General features: G+C 41.8%; 1 protein-coding gene across 1 annotated transcript; it reads right to left on the bottom strand.

The window, feature by feature from the left end:
• Positions 1-4,469: 4,469 nt before the first annotated feature.
• LOC104117300 (uncharacterized) lies at positions 4,470-4,880 on the bottom strand. The gene has a single exon (XM_009628337.2). It carries the CDS (start codon positions 4,878-4,880, stop codon positions 4,470-4,472), a length of 411 nt encoding a protein of 136 aa, XP_009626632.2.
• Positions 4,881-17,016: the final 12,136 nt, after the last annotated feature.

Genomic DNA, 17,016 nt, shown 5'->3' with positions numbered 1-17,016 from the left:
GTGCGAAGAGGCTAGTTCAACTTGGTGATTGGGAAGATTGTGATAAGGTATGTTAAGGCTAAACCTTTCCTTCATTTTGGCATGATCCAGTAACTACATGTGTTTGATAACGAGACATAAAGAGAATTTCATATTCCTGAATTTATTTACATTGGCCTAGTCTCTTAAGTTACAGTATTCTCCCTTATCGGGACTTTCTATAAAGTTAAGTATTGTCTTCTACCAGTCAAGAGAGCAGAGGGTCCATATATATATATATATATATATATATATATATATATATATATAGTATTTTCACCACCATTGAGCTATAATCGATGGGCAGGCCCCTATTGGGCAACCTATGAGCGAGCCCAGGATGGTCGAGATACACAGCCTAGTATGGTCGAGCACCTATGAGCGAGCCTAAAACGGCCGAGGAGTTACACGTACCAAGCCTTATAGGGCCGGACATTTATTTTACTTACTATATTGAAGGAGCTGAGTCAGTATCAACAGGTAAGTATATCTCCATATCATCTTTGACTCCCAGTTACTTTCATGCATTATATTATTAGTTCAGTTTCAGCTTTCAGTTATTTTATTGCCTTACATACTCGGTACATTATTTTGTACCGACGTCCCTTTTCTGGCGACGCTGCATTTCATGTGTGCAGGTTCAGATAGACAGACGGGTAGACCTCCTCAATAGGTGTTGCCCGAGTTCAGCCTGATCGGTAAGCTCCATGTCTTTCAGAGTTACCGGGTCTAGGGTTTTGTGTATATAAGTTATGGGTAGGTCGGGGCCCTTTTCCAATCACTGTACATCCATCAGTAGAGGCTTGTAGACATATCCTGTCAGTTAGTGCAGCATGTTGGGCTTGTAGGCTTTGTATGTATATTTTGTTGGTTTGTCAGATGTAATAGTTATGACGTCCTTGTTAGCCCATCTTTATATTGATGTTTAGTTAAAGCTAGTTTCTGTTCTGTTTTATATTTTGCTTCGCAAATTGTCTTGGAATGTGGCCCCATGGCCAAAGTATGACATTGTATGTCCAGAGTCCCCCAATCACAAGTTGGTATGCTATGTTAAGTGAGGCACCGGGTGCCGTTCTCGCCCCCAGGTTCGGGGCATGACATAGGCGGGTAAAATATATATATATATATATATATATATATATATATATATATATATATATATATATATATATATATATATATATATATATATATATATATATATATATATATATATATATATATATGTGTGTGTGTGGCTCAACAATGAAATGCCTATATCACTTCCAAGACTGAACAAAACTACTATTTCTCGTTGCAAATACACGTGGCAAGTTCTATACATCAAATGCAATCCATAGAATGAAACACAAACCTCACACACACATGGCACATAACTCACTCAGGATTGGACTCGTCAAGACACTCTAGTCAAAGCAGTTAAGCAAAGTTAAGATCATACAATTTAAGGTTCTTATACAAGAGTCAAAAACTAAGCCTAAGTGTCACAACCAAAGTACTCACTATTCTCAAGGCATAATAAAGTCAAGAGATATTGCTTCAATTCCAATCACAACACAATGGGTCCTACTCCTTAAAAAAAATACAACTAACTACACCTGGTTCAAACAAAACCCTTGGAAAAGAACTGCGGCACAAAGAAAAACCAAGAGGGAATTATTACACTGCCTAACAAAAGAAAATCTTTTTGTCTTTCTTCTTTCGACTTAAATCCCCCAACAAACCTGTCGAATGAGATCCATCATAGAGCATCATCAAGATTTGCAGCCCAATCTTTCCTACTTGCGCTAACCGTCTTCTCCAGGATCTTCTTTATCTCTCTATTTTACACTTCAACTTGTCCACTAGTCTGAGGATGGTAAGTGGTTGCAACCTTATGTTTGACTCCATATTTCGCTAAGACATTGTCCATTAGCTTGTTACAGAAATGGGCCCCCCATCACTTATCATCACTCTCGGGGTGCCGAACCTTGTAAAGATATGCTTTTTCACAAAGTTGACCATAACCTAGGCATCATTGGTAGGAAGAGCAATGGACTCCACCCACTTCGACACATAAACAACGGCCACCAAAATGTACTTACACCCACTAGACGAGGGAAACAGACCCATAAAATCAATTCCCCACACATCAAAAATTTCAACCTCCATAATACCATGCAATGGCATCTCATGCATTTTCGTAATTTATCCCGTTCTCTGGCACCTATCACACCTCCTCACGAACTCATGGGCATCTTTAAACAACCTAGGCCAATACAAACCCGATTGCAACACCTTGGCTGCCGTTTTTTCACTCGCATGATGACCACCAAAAGGCGACGAATGACAGTCATATAAGATAGCATTTATTTCAGATTCTGGCACACATCTTCTCATTAACTGATCAAAACAAGAATTGAACAGAAATGACTCATCCCACACATATGATCTCATATCTCGCAAGAACTTCTTTTTAGCATGAGATTCAACATCAGGCGGCATTTCTCCCCTTGCTAGATAGTTTACAAAATCTGCATACCATGGCACCTCCCCAGCAGTAATGGCCAACAATTTCTCATTTGGGAATGTTTCCTTGATGACATCTCCGTCGGCTACATGATTCTGAGTTTCTAACCTTGACAAGTGATCAGCCACTTGATTCTCTGTTCCTTATCGGTCTCGGATCTCCAAGTCAAATTCCTGCAAGAGTAAAACCCAACAGATTAGCCTTCGTTTAGCATCTTTCTTTTCAAAGAAATACCTGATGGTTGCATGGTCTGTGTAGACGATGACTTTGGTGCCAACCAATTAGGCCCAAAATTTATCGAATGCCCACACTACAACAAGCAACTCCTTTTCTATCACAGTATAATTTATTTGAGTAGGAGTGAGAGTCTTGCTTGCATAGTAAATGGAGTGGAATATGTTGCTCCTCCTCTGGCCCAATACAGCCCCAATTGCACCATCACTAGCGTCATACATCAGCTCAAATGGATCTTTCCAGTCAGGAGCCACTATGATTGGTGCACTCACTAACTTCTTTTTCAGCTCCTCGAATGCTTTAATACAAGCATCGTCAAACTTGAACGACACATCCTTCTCTAACTACATGCACAAAAGAGAGGAAATATTTGAGAAATCCTTTATAAATCGGCGATAAAAACCTACATGTCCCAGAAAACTCCTAACTCCTTTCACTGAAATCGGTGGTGGAAACTTTTCAATTGCTTCCACCTTAGCCTTGTCAACTTCCAGTCCATCTTTGGACACTTTGTGCCCCAGCACTATACCTTCACGTACCATAAAATGCACTTTTACCAATTTAGTACCAAATTAGTCTCCCCGCACCTAGCAAGCACTTCAGCAACATTAGTCAAGCATTCATCTAATGAAGGACCAAACACAGAAAAATCATTCATAAAGACCTCCACAAACCGTTCCATCATATCGGTGAAAATAGCCATCATATAACTTTGAAAAGTCGCAGGTGCATTACACAACCCGAACGGCATTCTCTTAAATGCATACGTGCCATAAAGGCATGTAAAATTGGTCTTTTCTTGATCTTACGGGGCAATAGCAATCTGATTATACCCCGAATAGCCATCAAGGAAACAATAGTATTCCTGCCCGGCTAACCTGTCAAGCATTTGATCAATGAAGGGGAGAAGGAAGTGATCTTTACGTGTAGCATTATTCAACTTCCTATAATCTATGCATATTTGCCAACCAGTCACCGTCCTAGTTGGGATTAATTCATTTTGTTCATTCACTACAATAGTCATACCCTCCCCCCTTTTTAGGTACACATTAAACATGGCTTACCCACTTACTGTCGGATATAGGAAATATTATACCTTTATCGAGCCACTTAATCACTTTTTTTCTTACCACCTCTTTCATGATTGGATTTAGGTGGCGTTGATGTTCCAAACTAGGCTTGTGTCCCTCCTTTATGAGTATTTTGTGCATGCTGAATGTAGGTCTAATACCCTTTATGTCAGACATTGTCCAACCAATGGCATGCTTGTGCTCCCTCAGCACCCTTAAGAGCTTTTCTTCCTGTAATTCAACAAATGAGAAGAAACTATCACAGGTAAAGTGTTAGAACTTCCCAGATATGCATAATGAAGATGAGATGGTAAGGGATTAAAATTGTCTTATGTATTCGCAAGATGCATCCAGAATTTGCAACATCTCCTAAACCGCTTCTTCAAGTTCCAAGTGATTGAACAACATCAATGTCTTTTCTAGTGCATCTTCTTTAAACGCACTTGGCTCTACGGCTAGTTCATTTATCTCCACCACAGTAATCATGGCTAGGTCCTCGTAATGACGAGGCAACTGAATAGCTCGATATATATTGAAGACTGCTTCTTCATTGTCCATCCTAAGGATCATCTTACCTTCTCAGACTTTGATAATTGCATCTCTAGTGGCAAAAAGAGGTCACCCCAAGATGTTAGGAATTAACTCATCAGCACGTAGTCCAGGATGATAAAATCTGCAGGGAAAATAAACTTCCCGATTTGCAGTAAGACGTCCTCAATTACCCCCTCAGGATAAACATAAGATCTATCAGCTAACGGTAGCATCATCGTGGTGGGTCTCGGAGCTCTTAAGCCCAATTGTTGGAATAATGACAACGGCATCAGATTGATACTTGCACCCAAATCACAAAAGGCTGTACCCACATCAATTTCACCAATCCTCATGGGGATGGTAAAACTAGTCGGATCCTTAAGGTTTTGTGGAAGCTTTTGTTGAATCCTGGAAGTGCACTCCACAGTAAGTGCGACGGTCTCGAACTCAGTTAACCTCCTTTTGTTTGCCACTATATCCTTAATATATTTTTCATATTTTGGGACCTCACGGAGCATGTCCACTAAAGGGATGTTCAAATGTATCTACTTCAGCATATCTAGGAATTTGTGAAATATGTGGTCATCATTCTTCTTTCTCAATCTTTGAGGAAAGAGGGGTGGCACCCTCTCTGATATGTGCTCATACTCTATTTTGTTTCTCTCATCTACCTCTACAGGTTTTGACACTCTTTCTTCTTCGAGCCCAGACTGCTCCTTTTTCTTCTTAGGCACTTCTACCAACTCTCTCCCATTTGTCAACGTCACTGCATTGACTTGAGTATTTTTCTCTGTATCACTTGGGAGAGCTCGAACAGGTCTAGTATTCTGATTGTTAGCCATTTGCCCAAACTGCCTCTCTAGATTTCAGAACTCTTTGTGCAATTGTTGATTCTCAGCCATAACTTTCTGATTGTCTAGCAAGAGCTTTTTCATGATGTCAGTCAAACTCTCTTTTGCTTGATGTGGGGGGTTTTGGTGGCTGATTGTAAGGCTTGTTATTCTGATTTCCACCCCAAGAGAAGTTAGGATGATTCATCCAGTTCGGATTGTATGTGTTACCATATTGAGCATTTTGATTCATCGGCCCTCTAGCTTGTTGCCCCACATAGTAGATAGATTCAGGATTCACAGGGCATATGTCACTTATATGACCTTCACCACATAATTCGCAGCAAGTAGACATTTGTTGCACATGCTACATCTATTGTACTTGGTGCATTGTCATTTTATTCATTTGATTTTTTAATTTCGCTATATCTGCCCTCATTTGAAATCATCAAGCTCAATCACACCAGTTGCCTTTGTTTAAGTGCTCTTCATGGTTCCCTATCTCCTTGCCAATTATTATCATTAGTAGTGAAATCATTTAGCAGGATCTGGATCTCACTATACGGCCTTTCCATGCAACTACCCCCACATGCTGAGTTAAGGTTCATCTTTGATGCCTCGTCCAACCCATCAATGAAAGTGTGACCCCATACCTCATCAGTCCGACAATAATGTGGGCAGTCTCTGAGTAGTTTCTTGTATCTTTCCCAAGCTTGACAAAGAGTCTCACCATCTCGTTCTTGAAACCCAAGAATCTGGCTCCTCAGCGACTTTGTCTTCTTAGTGGGAAAAAACTTGATTAATAATTTCCTTGCTAGATCATCCCAAGTGTTGATTGAGTTTGCGGGCTCCTTTTGCAACCATTCCTTAGCTTCCCCGAGTAGTGAAAAGGGAAACAATGTCAACCTGACATAATCCTTAGAAGCGTTCAGATAATTGTAAGTGTCCGTAATTTCCAGGAAGTTCTGAATGTGCCTCTGCGGATCTTTATGAGATAGACCCACATACTGCCCTATGGACTGAATCAGTTGTACTATGTACTATTTGAGTTCAAAGTGACTCGTGATATCAGGCTTCACAATAGCCTGAGTCATATTAGCAAGATTGGGCCTTGCAACTTCTATCACCGGATGCTCTTCATTACCTGCCATCTCTATTGGCTGTGGTTGAACTACGATGTCCAAGTGTCTTTCAATTCTAGTTCTAGCTTCGACTTTCCTCCTCACTCTGTGAAGTGTTCGTTCGATTTAAGGATCAAGAGGAAGGAGATTGTTTGCGCTTCTACTCCTCCGCATTCAAGAGAAGAGCTTGTATTATCGCAAATAAAGGAAACTAAAAATTAAAACTTAGACAAATAACGAATTAAATCTTACCTTAAATAAACAATCAATAACTAAGTCCCCGGCAACGGCGCCAAAAACATGTTGTGATCAAACACACACGCAAGTATACGTGGTCGTCAAGTAATAAAGTGACTCAAAAGTCGTATTTCGAACCCAGAGAGACTTAGATCAATTGTTAACTAAGCAAACTAAAATCAGTTAATTGTCCAAGGTAATCAAGAGTGATATTTTTCTATTAATCTACTATTGCGGAAATTAAACAAGTAACAACTAATTTTACAAGAATTCAAATGTGTATGATGAGATCTTAATTCAGAGGAGATGAAGTTTCCAGGGTTGTGGTTGGTTTATCAATCCTATTAAGTTCACTAATCATACTCGTTAATCCATATTATATATGGTTGCTAATTAACCGGATCGTTTATAAGAATAGCATGTTCCCACAATACTACTCGTATGTCCATAATATATTAATCCTATATTCCTATGGTATTGAGTCTATCATGAACGAATATAATATGGTATTCAATTAAGCAAGATTGTTAGGTATATTCCTATCTTAACCACAAAATCGATACCCGAGCCAAGGGTTCAGAAACAAGCTCTCTTTAATTCTACTCTAATCTAAACATGGCTTTCCCAAGTATAGCATAGATAGTAGGGTTAGTTGCTAGCGATAATAATTCACAAGTTAAAACAAGAATTAAAGAAATAACCACAAGATGATAATTCGAATTAACAGAGATGTAATTAATAAATGTTAATAATCATGTCAATCACAACCCTAGAAACTAGAGTGCTTAGCCACTCATATTAGTAGCAATAATTTTTCAAGTATTTTGCATAACAAATTACAAAGAAAATATGAAGGAATGAAGAACTCGATGATTTTCTCCTCCAAGAATGTTCCCAACGTCTTCTCCCCTTCAAAAGTCACGTTCCTCCTTCACAAGTCACGCTTTCCTTCACAAAAGTGAGTGTAAAGACTATTTATATGGGATAGGGTTAGCATGGGGTGAAATAATACAAGCCCACTTTGAAACAGCCTTTTTTAGGTTAGCTCGTTCACTCTCTCGTGCATACGCGAGAGTGAACGAGCAAAGTTCTTCTCTTTTTCTTTTTCTTCTAGGTCTCTAGTGCACTTCCATGCCTTTTTGCTATACTTTGCTATTTTTTTTCCAAGCTTTTCCTCAATAGCTCATTCACACTCTCATGTGCATGCGAGAGTGAACGAGCAAAGTCCTTCTTTTGTCTTTTGGTCACGAATCAACTTCTTTTGCTCACATTTCGTCCAACTTGCTCCTACACATAAGAATGCACATAATGAGCATAATTCACTACAAAAACTCATGTAACCTATCGTAACCACACAAGTTATGAGATGCAAGTACACCATAAAAATGTTGTTTTTGGTCGTTTATCAGCTTCGGTATTATTTGACCCTGTTTCCACTTATTCATATGTGTCATCATACTTTGCTCGTTATTTGGATATGACACATGATGTTTTAGTAATGCATGTTCATGTATCTACATCGGTTGGTGATTTTATTGTTATGGACCGTGTATATCGGTCGTGTGTGGTGACTATTGGGGGTTATGAGACGAGAGTTGATCTTTTGCTTCTTAGCATGATTGATTTTAAGGTGGTCTTTGCATGGATTGGTTGTCGCAATATCATGCTATACTTGATTGTCACGCTAAGACCGTGACATTGGCGATGCTGGAGGTGTCGAGGTTGGAGTGGAAAGGCTCCCTGGATTATGTTCCAGTAGAGTGATTTCCTATTTAAAGGCTTAACAGTGTCACGCCCTGAACCTAGGAGCGAGACAAGCACCCGGTGCCTCACCTAACCTGGCGTACCAAATTGCGACTAAGGGACTCCGAACACATAATGTCATACTTTGGCCATGGGGCCACCTTGCAAGACAATTTGCGAAGCAAAATATAAAACTGAATGAAAACTAGCACTAACTAAACATCAATATAAAGCTAGGCTGAAAAGGCCGTCATAGCTACTACAGCTGACAAACCACCAAATTATACATACCAGGCCTACAAACCCAACATACTGCACTAACCAATAGGATATGTCTACAAGCCTCTACTGATAGATGTACTATGATCGGAACAGGGCCCCGACCTACCCATAACATATATACAGATATACATAAGATGTACACAACACTCTAGACCTGGCAACTCCGAAAGGCGTGGAGCTTACCGATCAGGCTGAACTCGGGAAACACCTACTGAGGAGATCTACTCGTCTGTCTATCTGAACCTGCATGCATGAAATGCAGCGTCCCCGGAAAAGGGACGTCAGTACGAAATAATGTACCGAGTATGTAAGGCAATAACATAACTGAAAATCGAAACTGAACTGATAATATAATAACTGGAAGTAACTGGGAGTCAAAGATGATCTGGAGATATACTTACCTGCTGATACTGACTCAACTCCTTCAATGTAGTAAGTAAAATAATTGTACGGCCTTATAAGGCTCGGTATATATAACTGCTGTGCCATAGTAGGCTCGCTCATAGGCGCTCGGCCATACTAGGCTATGTATCTCGACCATGCTGGGCTCGCTCATAGGCGCTCGGCCACAGTAGGCTCGGTATATAACTTTCCATCTGATCAGAGGTTGCCCAATAGGGGCCTGCCCATCGATTATAGCTCGATGGTAATGAAAATACTGTAATACTGTATATATAGGCTTGTTGCTCTCTTGACTGGAAGAAGACAATACTAAATTGAATATAGAATCTCGATAAGGAATAATATTGTAACTTATGAGACTAGAATAGTGTGAATAAATTCATGAATATGAACTTCTCTTTTTGTCTCATTACTAACACATGTAGCTACGAGATCATGCCAAAATGAAGGAAGGCTTAGCCTTAACATACCTTATCACAATCTTTCCAATCACCAAGTTGAACTCACCTCTTTTCACCTTAATCTACAAGAACGATAATAATACTATCGTTAAGTTACGAAAGGTACAACTATCGCACAACGAACGACAAACTTATTTTATATTAAAACGGGCAGAATCTCCCTATAATCCTTACTTCCTCCAAATTCAAGATAACACCAACAATACAAGAACAGAACAATAACAACATATATACATCATTTTCCAGCCCTATATACACCATCAAATACTACAAAACAGCCCAACACACCCCAATCTCTTCGTACACAAAACGACCACCGTAGTAGTGTCAAACGACCCGAAAATATTATGACGAACGACCAGCCAACCACCCTACATTTATATGGTGTTTATAAACCCCCTTCCTCCTCCAAAACTCCACAAAATAGTAGTAAAACACGCAGCCCAACAGCAACACAAAACAGTCCACAAACAGTCCGCTACAAGTGAATAACTCGAACTCACGGCTTCCGATCACCGTCCCGTGAGTTCTTACAAGTATAGAACGACTTACCATGAATTTACAGAAGAAAAATTGGATGAAAGAGAGAAGTAAACTCACCTTATTTGTTGGATAACTCAGCTCTTATCTTGGTTCTTCAAACTCTAGGTTTTACCTCCAATTGGAACTTGAAAGGGAGAGAAAATCAATTAGGGTTTGTGGGAAATTTTTGGGAGGATTCTTTGCAGAGCTTATGTCTGGTTATTATGCTCTATTTTAAGTCTAATATATGAAGAAAATAGGCCCTTAAAAGGCCTCTTTGGACGACCCGAAATGGCCCATTTTTGGGCTTTCATTTAAGCAAGTAGGTGACACACCTACTTGTCACCTAGCAGCTTGTGCAGTATCGCACAAATGCCCATATCTTTCTACTCTAATTCTTATTGACAAACGGTTTAATGCGTTGGAAAATAGACTCATAGATCTTTAATTTTATTGGTGGAACACCCCATAACTCTAAGTATATTGGGAGAAAATCGCAGTTACATTTGACCCAAAATTTCAGTAAAACTTATGAGTGTAACTTGTGATGACTTTCATCGACTTTTGTTCCACAACTCGCTTGACATTAAAACATAACATACGGATGTCATACGACTAATATAAATCATAACATAATCTCCTTATCATGTTAATCACCTTAGTCTCACCCCAAAGGTACATGTTATAACATTCCCAACTTGTCGACTTTCGACGAAACATTGTTTTATTTAATTGCTTTAGCTTCTGAACTGTCCAACCCTCTTTGTACTTGTTGTTCATGATCTTCAATATTTGTAACCTCAGAGGTAACATGATTAACTTACTTTATATACTTTTAAATATTATCTCATTTTTGGTCCTACATTAGTTTGCTTACGACGCATTTTTACGTACGAAAATATAGGGTGTAACATCACTCCCCCCTTGGGAACATTCGTCCTCGAATGTTTACTCTTAGAGACTTTGGAAAATTTTGCCAAAGTATCCTTCGTACACTAGGTTAAAACCAACCTGCACGTAGCCAGAAACATACTATGCATGCCACATATGGCCAATCTTTATAAATAGCAGCAATTTGCCTCACCGACCGTAAATCATAAATATTGAAAGTGAAAAATAAAAGCTTACCTGATGACCTGCTAGCCTACATAGAGCTATGTTGTAGCGTCCCATCTCGAACCATATCTTCAGTTTGAAATAGGTGGGGGTATTTAGACTTCATTTCTTCCTCCGATTCCCACGTCATCTCTTCTACATTCTTGCTCCTCCATAAAACCTTTACGGAAGCTACCTCCTTATTTCGTAGATTGCGGATTTGTCGGTCTAGGATGGCAACTGGAATTTCCTTGTATGACAAGTCCTCTGTAATCTGTACATCATCCGTGGGCACCACTCGGGTAGGATCGCCAATGCACTTCCGTAGCATAGATACGTGAAAATCCGGATGGACAGACTCCAATTCTGAGGGAAACTCTAACTCATAAGCTACTTGGCCCACTCTCCGAATGATCCTATAAGGCCCAATATACCGTGGGCTAAGCTTGCCTTTCTTGCCAAACCTCATCACGCCCTTCATAGGTGATACCTTTAAGAATACCCAGTCATTAATCCTGAACTCTAAGTCTCGTCGCCGCACGTCAGAATATGACTTCTGACGACTCTGAGCTGTCAACAGTCGCTCCCGGATAAGCTTTACTTTCTCTATGGCCTGTTGAACCAGGTCTGGCCCATATAACCCAGATTCCCCAACATCAAACCACCCTATAGGAGATCTGCACTTACGCCCATACAAAGCCTCGTACGGAGCCATCTGAATACTGGAGTGGTAACTGTTATTATATGCAAACTCGACAAGAGGTAGATGTTCATCCCAACTTCTTTTAAAATCCAACACACATACTCGTAACATATCCTCGAGCGTCTGAATTGTGCGCTCGGCTTGTCCATCAGTCTGTGGATGAAAAGCTGTGCTGAGATTCACCTGAGTCCCTAGACCTCTCTGAAATGACCTCCAAAAATGTGCTGTAAACTGAGCCCCACGGTCAGATATAATAGAAACTGGTACTCCGTGTAGCCGCACTATCTCCTTAATATATAACTTTGCATAATCTTCTACTGTATATGTAGATCTGACCGGTAGGAAGTGAGCTGATTTCGTGAGCCTATCGACTATCACCCATATGGAATCAAACTTACGATTAGAACAAGGTAAACCCGTGATAAAGTCCATGTTTATTGCCTCCCATTTCCATGTCGAGATCTCTATAGTCTGCATTAGCCCTCCAGGCTTCTGGTGCTCTATCTTCACTTGCTGGCAACTAGTACATTGGGCGACAAACTCAGCAATGTTCTTCTTCATATCATTCCACCAGTACACATCCTTAATGTCATGATACATCTTCGTCGACCCAGGATGGATGGAATACCATGAATAATGTGCCTCTGACATAATCCTGTCTCGTAGCCCTGCTACATCTGGAACACACAAACGACCCCTATATCTGAGAACCCCATCTCCCTTTAGCTCTAACAGTGGTTTCTTCTGCTGCGGAACTCGCTCTCTCAGCTCGACCAACTCTGGGTCCTCGTACTGCCTTTCCTTGACTTCCGCTATGAGGGATGATTTTGTAGTGTTTTGGAGTACAACTCCACCATCCTCAGAATCTACTAACCGAACCCCCAACGAAGACAATTGATGAATCTCTCTAGCTAATTGTCTTTTCTCGGGATCTACATGTGCTAAGCTACCCATAGATCGACGACTTAATGCATCTGCTACAACATTAGCTTTCCCTGGATGGTAGAGAATGTTAACATCGTAATCTTTCAATAACTCAAGCCATCGCCTCTGTCGCAAATTCAACTCTTTCTGCTTGAAGATATATTGTAGGCTTTTATGATCAGTAAATACATCAACATGAACACCATATAAATAATGCCGCCATATCTTAAGTGCATGGACAACCGCAGCTAACTCGAGGTCGTGGGTCGGATAATTCCTCTCGTGCTTCCTCAACTGCCTTGAAGCATACGCAATTACCTTCCCATGTTGCATCAGGACACATCCTAACCCGACACCTGATGCATCACAATACACGGCATAACCCTCTAGACCCTCTGGAAGTGTTAGAACTGGAGCTGAGGTCAACCTGTTCTTAAGCTCTTGGAAACTCCGCTCACAAGCCTCTGTCCATTGAAACTTAGTTTCTTTCTGTGTCAACTTCGTCAATGGTGCCGAAAGGGAAGAAAAACCCTCTACGAACCTCCGATAGTATCCTGCTAAGCCTAGAAAGCTACGAACCTCTGTCGGAGTGGTAGGTCTAGGCCAATATTTCACGGCCTCAATCTTCTGAGTGTCCACCTTTATCCCTTCATCTGATACAATATGCCCCAAGAATGCTACAGACTTCAACCAGAACTCACATTTAGAAAACTTAGCATACAACTTACGATCACGGAGGGTTTGGAGTACCGCTCGCAGGTGGTCCGCATGCTCATCCTCTGAACGGGAATAAACCAGAATATCATCAATAAATACTATCACGAACAGATCTAAAAATGGCCGGAATAGGCTATTCATCAAGTCCATAAATACAGCGGGTGCATTAGTCAACCCGAAGGACATGACAAGGAACTCGAAGTGGCCATATCGGGTCCTGAAGGCTGTCTTCGGAATATCTTTTTCCCGAACTCTGACCTGGTGGTACCCCGACCTCAAATCTATCTTTGAAAAGCATCTAGCCCCCTGCAACTGATCAAACAAGTCATCGATCCTTGGAAGTGGATACTTATTCTTAATAGTTACCTTGTTCAGCTGCCTATAATCGATACACATCCTCAGCGAGCCGTCTTTCTTCCGCACAAATAGTACTGGTGCACCCCAAGGTGAGGTACTGGGCCTGATGTAACCTTTCTCCAGCAAATCTTTTAACTGCTCCTTCAACTCCTTCAATTCGCCAGGTGCCATTCTATACGGAGGGACGGATATTGGTTGAGTTCCTGGAAGCAAATCGATGCTAAAATCAATCTCTCGCTCTGGAGGAATACCTGGAAGCTCATCTGGAAACACATCTGCATACTCTTTGACTACGGGAATAGACTGAAGTGTAGGTATCTCAGCATCTGTATCTCTAACTCGCACAATATGATAAATGCACCCTTTTGCGATCATTTTCCTCGCCTTCAGATAGGAAATAAACCTACCTCTGGGTGTTGGTGTATTGCCTACCCATTCAAGGACTGGCTCACCCGAAAAATGAAATCTGGCTGCCTTTGCTTGGCAATCAACTGTGGCATAGCAAGCTGCCAACCAGTCCATGCCAATGATAGCATCAAAATCCATCATCTCTAGCTCAACTAGGTCAGCTGAGGTCTGACGACTACAAATTCTCACCGTACAACCTCGGTAAACCCGTCTAGCAATAATCGATTCTCCGACCGGTGTAGATACTGCAAAAGGATCACTTAGTATTTCAGGCACTATACCAAAATTTCTCGCGATAAATGGGGTAATATACGATAAAGTAGATCCTGGGTCTATCAAAGCATAAGCATCGTGAGAGCAAATGGTTAATATACCTGTCACAACGTCTGGTGAAGACTCCTAGTCCTGTCGACCCGCTAAAGGATAGATACGGTTCTGATTACCACTTGAACTGGAACCTCTACCTCTGCCCCGACCTCTACCAGCCGAATATTGAGACTCGCGCCCTGAAGGATGCACTGACATAGATGATCCTGTTGCTGAACTCGCTGGTTGTGCCATTCCCCCCGAATATCTATTTGGGCAATCTCGCATCATATGCCCTGGATGCCCACATGTATAACAAGCATCAGAACTTGCTCGGCATTGGCCCAAGTGTCCTTTACCACAGATGTCACACCGTGGAGGAAATGACCATGTCTGCGCAGATCCTCGCTGTCGCTGCAAACCCGACGCCCGTGAGCTGTCACCTGGTCCTGACTTAGTATAATGGTCATACCTGTAACCCTGTAACTGAGGTAGCAGAGGCCTAGGTGGCCGTCCGAAGTACTGGGTCCTATAACTACCCTGATATTGCTCCTGAGACCTGGGAAATCTCATCCTCTTACGTTGGCCTTGCTCAGCCCTCTCTGTACCCTGCTGCCGACGCCTACCCCTTTCTATATTCTAGGCGAATGCCTGAATCCGGGAGATATCCATACTATCCTGCAATGCAGCGGTGGCACATGCCTCGGTTAACTCTGGGGCTAACCCTGCTATAAACCTGTGAATCCTGTCCCGCATAGTAGCAACTATGGATGGTGCATATCTGGCCAATGAGTCAAAATGGAGACTATACTCTCGAACACTCATATTACCCTGCTTGAGGGCTAGAAACTGATCGACTCGAGCCTGTCGGATCTCCCGTGGTAAGTACTGGTCAAGGAAGGCATCTGAAAAATTCTCCCAAATAGCTGGAGGTGCATCACGTCTCCTGGACCTCTCCCATCCCTCATACCAAAGGATGGCTATATCTCGGAGTCGAAAAGCTGCTAGCTCAACTGCCTCTTTCTCCGTGGCATGCATAACACGAAAGATCCTATGAAGCTGATCTATGAAATCCTGTGGGTCCTCCCTCTGATCTGTCCCCGTGAACTCTGGGGGACTCAAAGCAATAAACTCTCGGACCCTTGAACTCCCAAGACCCCTCAGAAGTTCCTGCACTAGCTGATGCCCTAGCCTGTTGCTGGGTAGCTACCAACTGTGTCAACAAATGCACCGCACTCCTTAAGTCCCGATCTGATGGAAGTGGAGGGGGAACTGGATGTGCGGTTTCCCTAGGAATCTCCGTAGTTGGTGGAGGAGCCGGTAATGGCTGAGTAGGGGTCTCACCTTGAGCCTCAGACTGGGCCCCATCTACTGGGGGTACCCTGCTGGTCCCCTCACCTACTGCTGTATCTCTCCTCTGGCTAGCCGTAGTCTTCCTAGTCACCGTCATCTGTGCATGCAAACACCAACACATAAGTTTAATTCAAATTTCCTATAACTCAGTTCTATAGCACGATTTAGATTTCAAAGAAGGGTAACCAACTCCTAAATGCCCTGTAGTGCCCTGCTTATATAATGTGGTGCACAACACATCTATAAACAAGACTCTACTAGACACGGCTTGTAGACTCCCTAGGATAGAACTGCTCTGATACCAAGTTTGTCACGCCCCGAACCTAGGAGCGAGACAAGCACCTGGTGCCTCACCTAACCTGGCGTACCAAATTGCGACTAATGGACACTGAACACATAATGTCATACTTTGGCCATGGGGCCACCTTGCAAGACAATTTGTGAAGCAAAATATAAAACTGAATGGAAACTAGCGCTAACTAAACATCAATATAAAGCTAGGCTGAAAAGGCCATCATAGCTACTACAGCTGACAAACCACCAAATTATACATACCAGGCCTACAAACCCAACATACTACACTAACCAACAGGATATGTCTACAAGCCTCTACTGATAGATGTACTATGATCGGAACAGGGCCCCGACCTACCCATAACATATATACAGATATACATAAGATGTACACAACACTCTAGACCTGGCAACTCCAAAAGGCGTGGAGCTTACCGATCAGGCTGAACTCGGGAAACACCTACTGAGGAGATCTACTCGTCTGTCTATCTGAACCTGCATGCATGAAATGCAGCGTCCCCGGAAAAGGAACGTCAGTACGAAATAATGTACCGAGTAAGTAAGGCAATAACATAACTAAAAATCGAAACTGAACTAATAATATAATAACTGGAAGTAACTGGGAGTCAAAGATGATCTGGAGATATACTTACCTGCTGATACTGACTCAACTCCTTCAATATAGTAAGTAAAATAATTGTACGGCCTTATAAGGCTCGGTATATATAACTGCTCTGCCATAGTAGGCTCGCTCATAGGCGCTCGGCCATACTAGGCTATGTATCTCGACCATGCTGGGCTCGCTCATAGGCGCTCGGCCACAGTAGGCTCGGTATATAACTTTCCATCTGATCAGAGGTTGCCCAATAGGGGCCTGCCCATCGATTATAGCTCGATGG

Source organism: Nicotiana tomentosiformis, chromosome 5, assembly GCF_000390325.3.
Source record: "Nicotiana tomentosiformis chromosome 5, ASM39032v3, whole genome shotgun sequence".
NCBI classification, from domain to species: Eukaryota; Viridiplantae; Streptophyta; class Magnoliopsida; order Solanales; family Solanaceae; genus Nicotiana; species Nicotiana tomentosiformis.
This window is presented reverse-complemented; position numbering and strand designations above follow the sequence as displayed.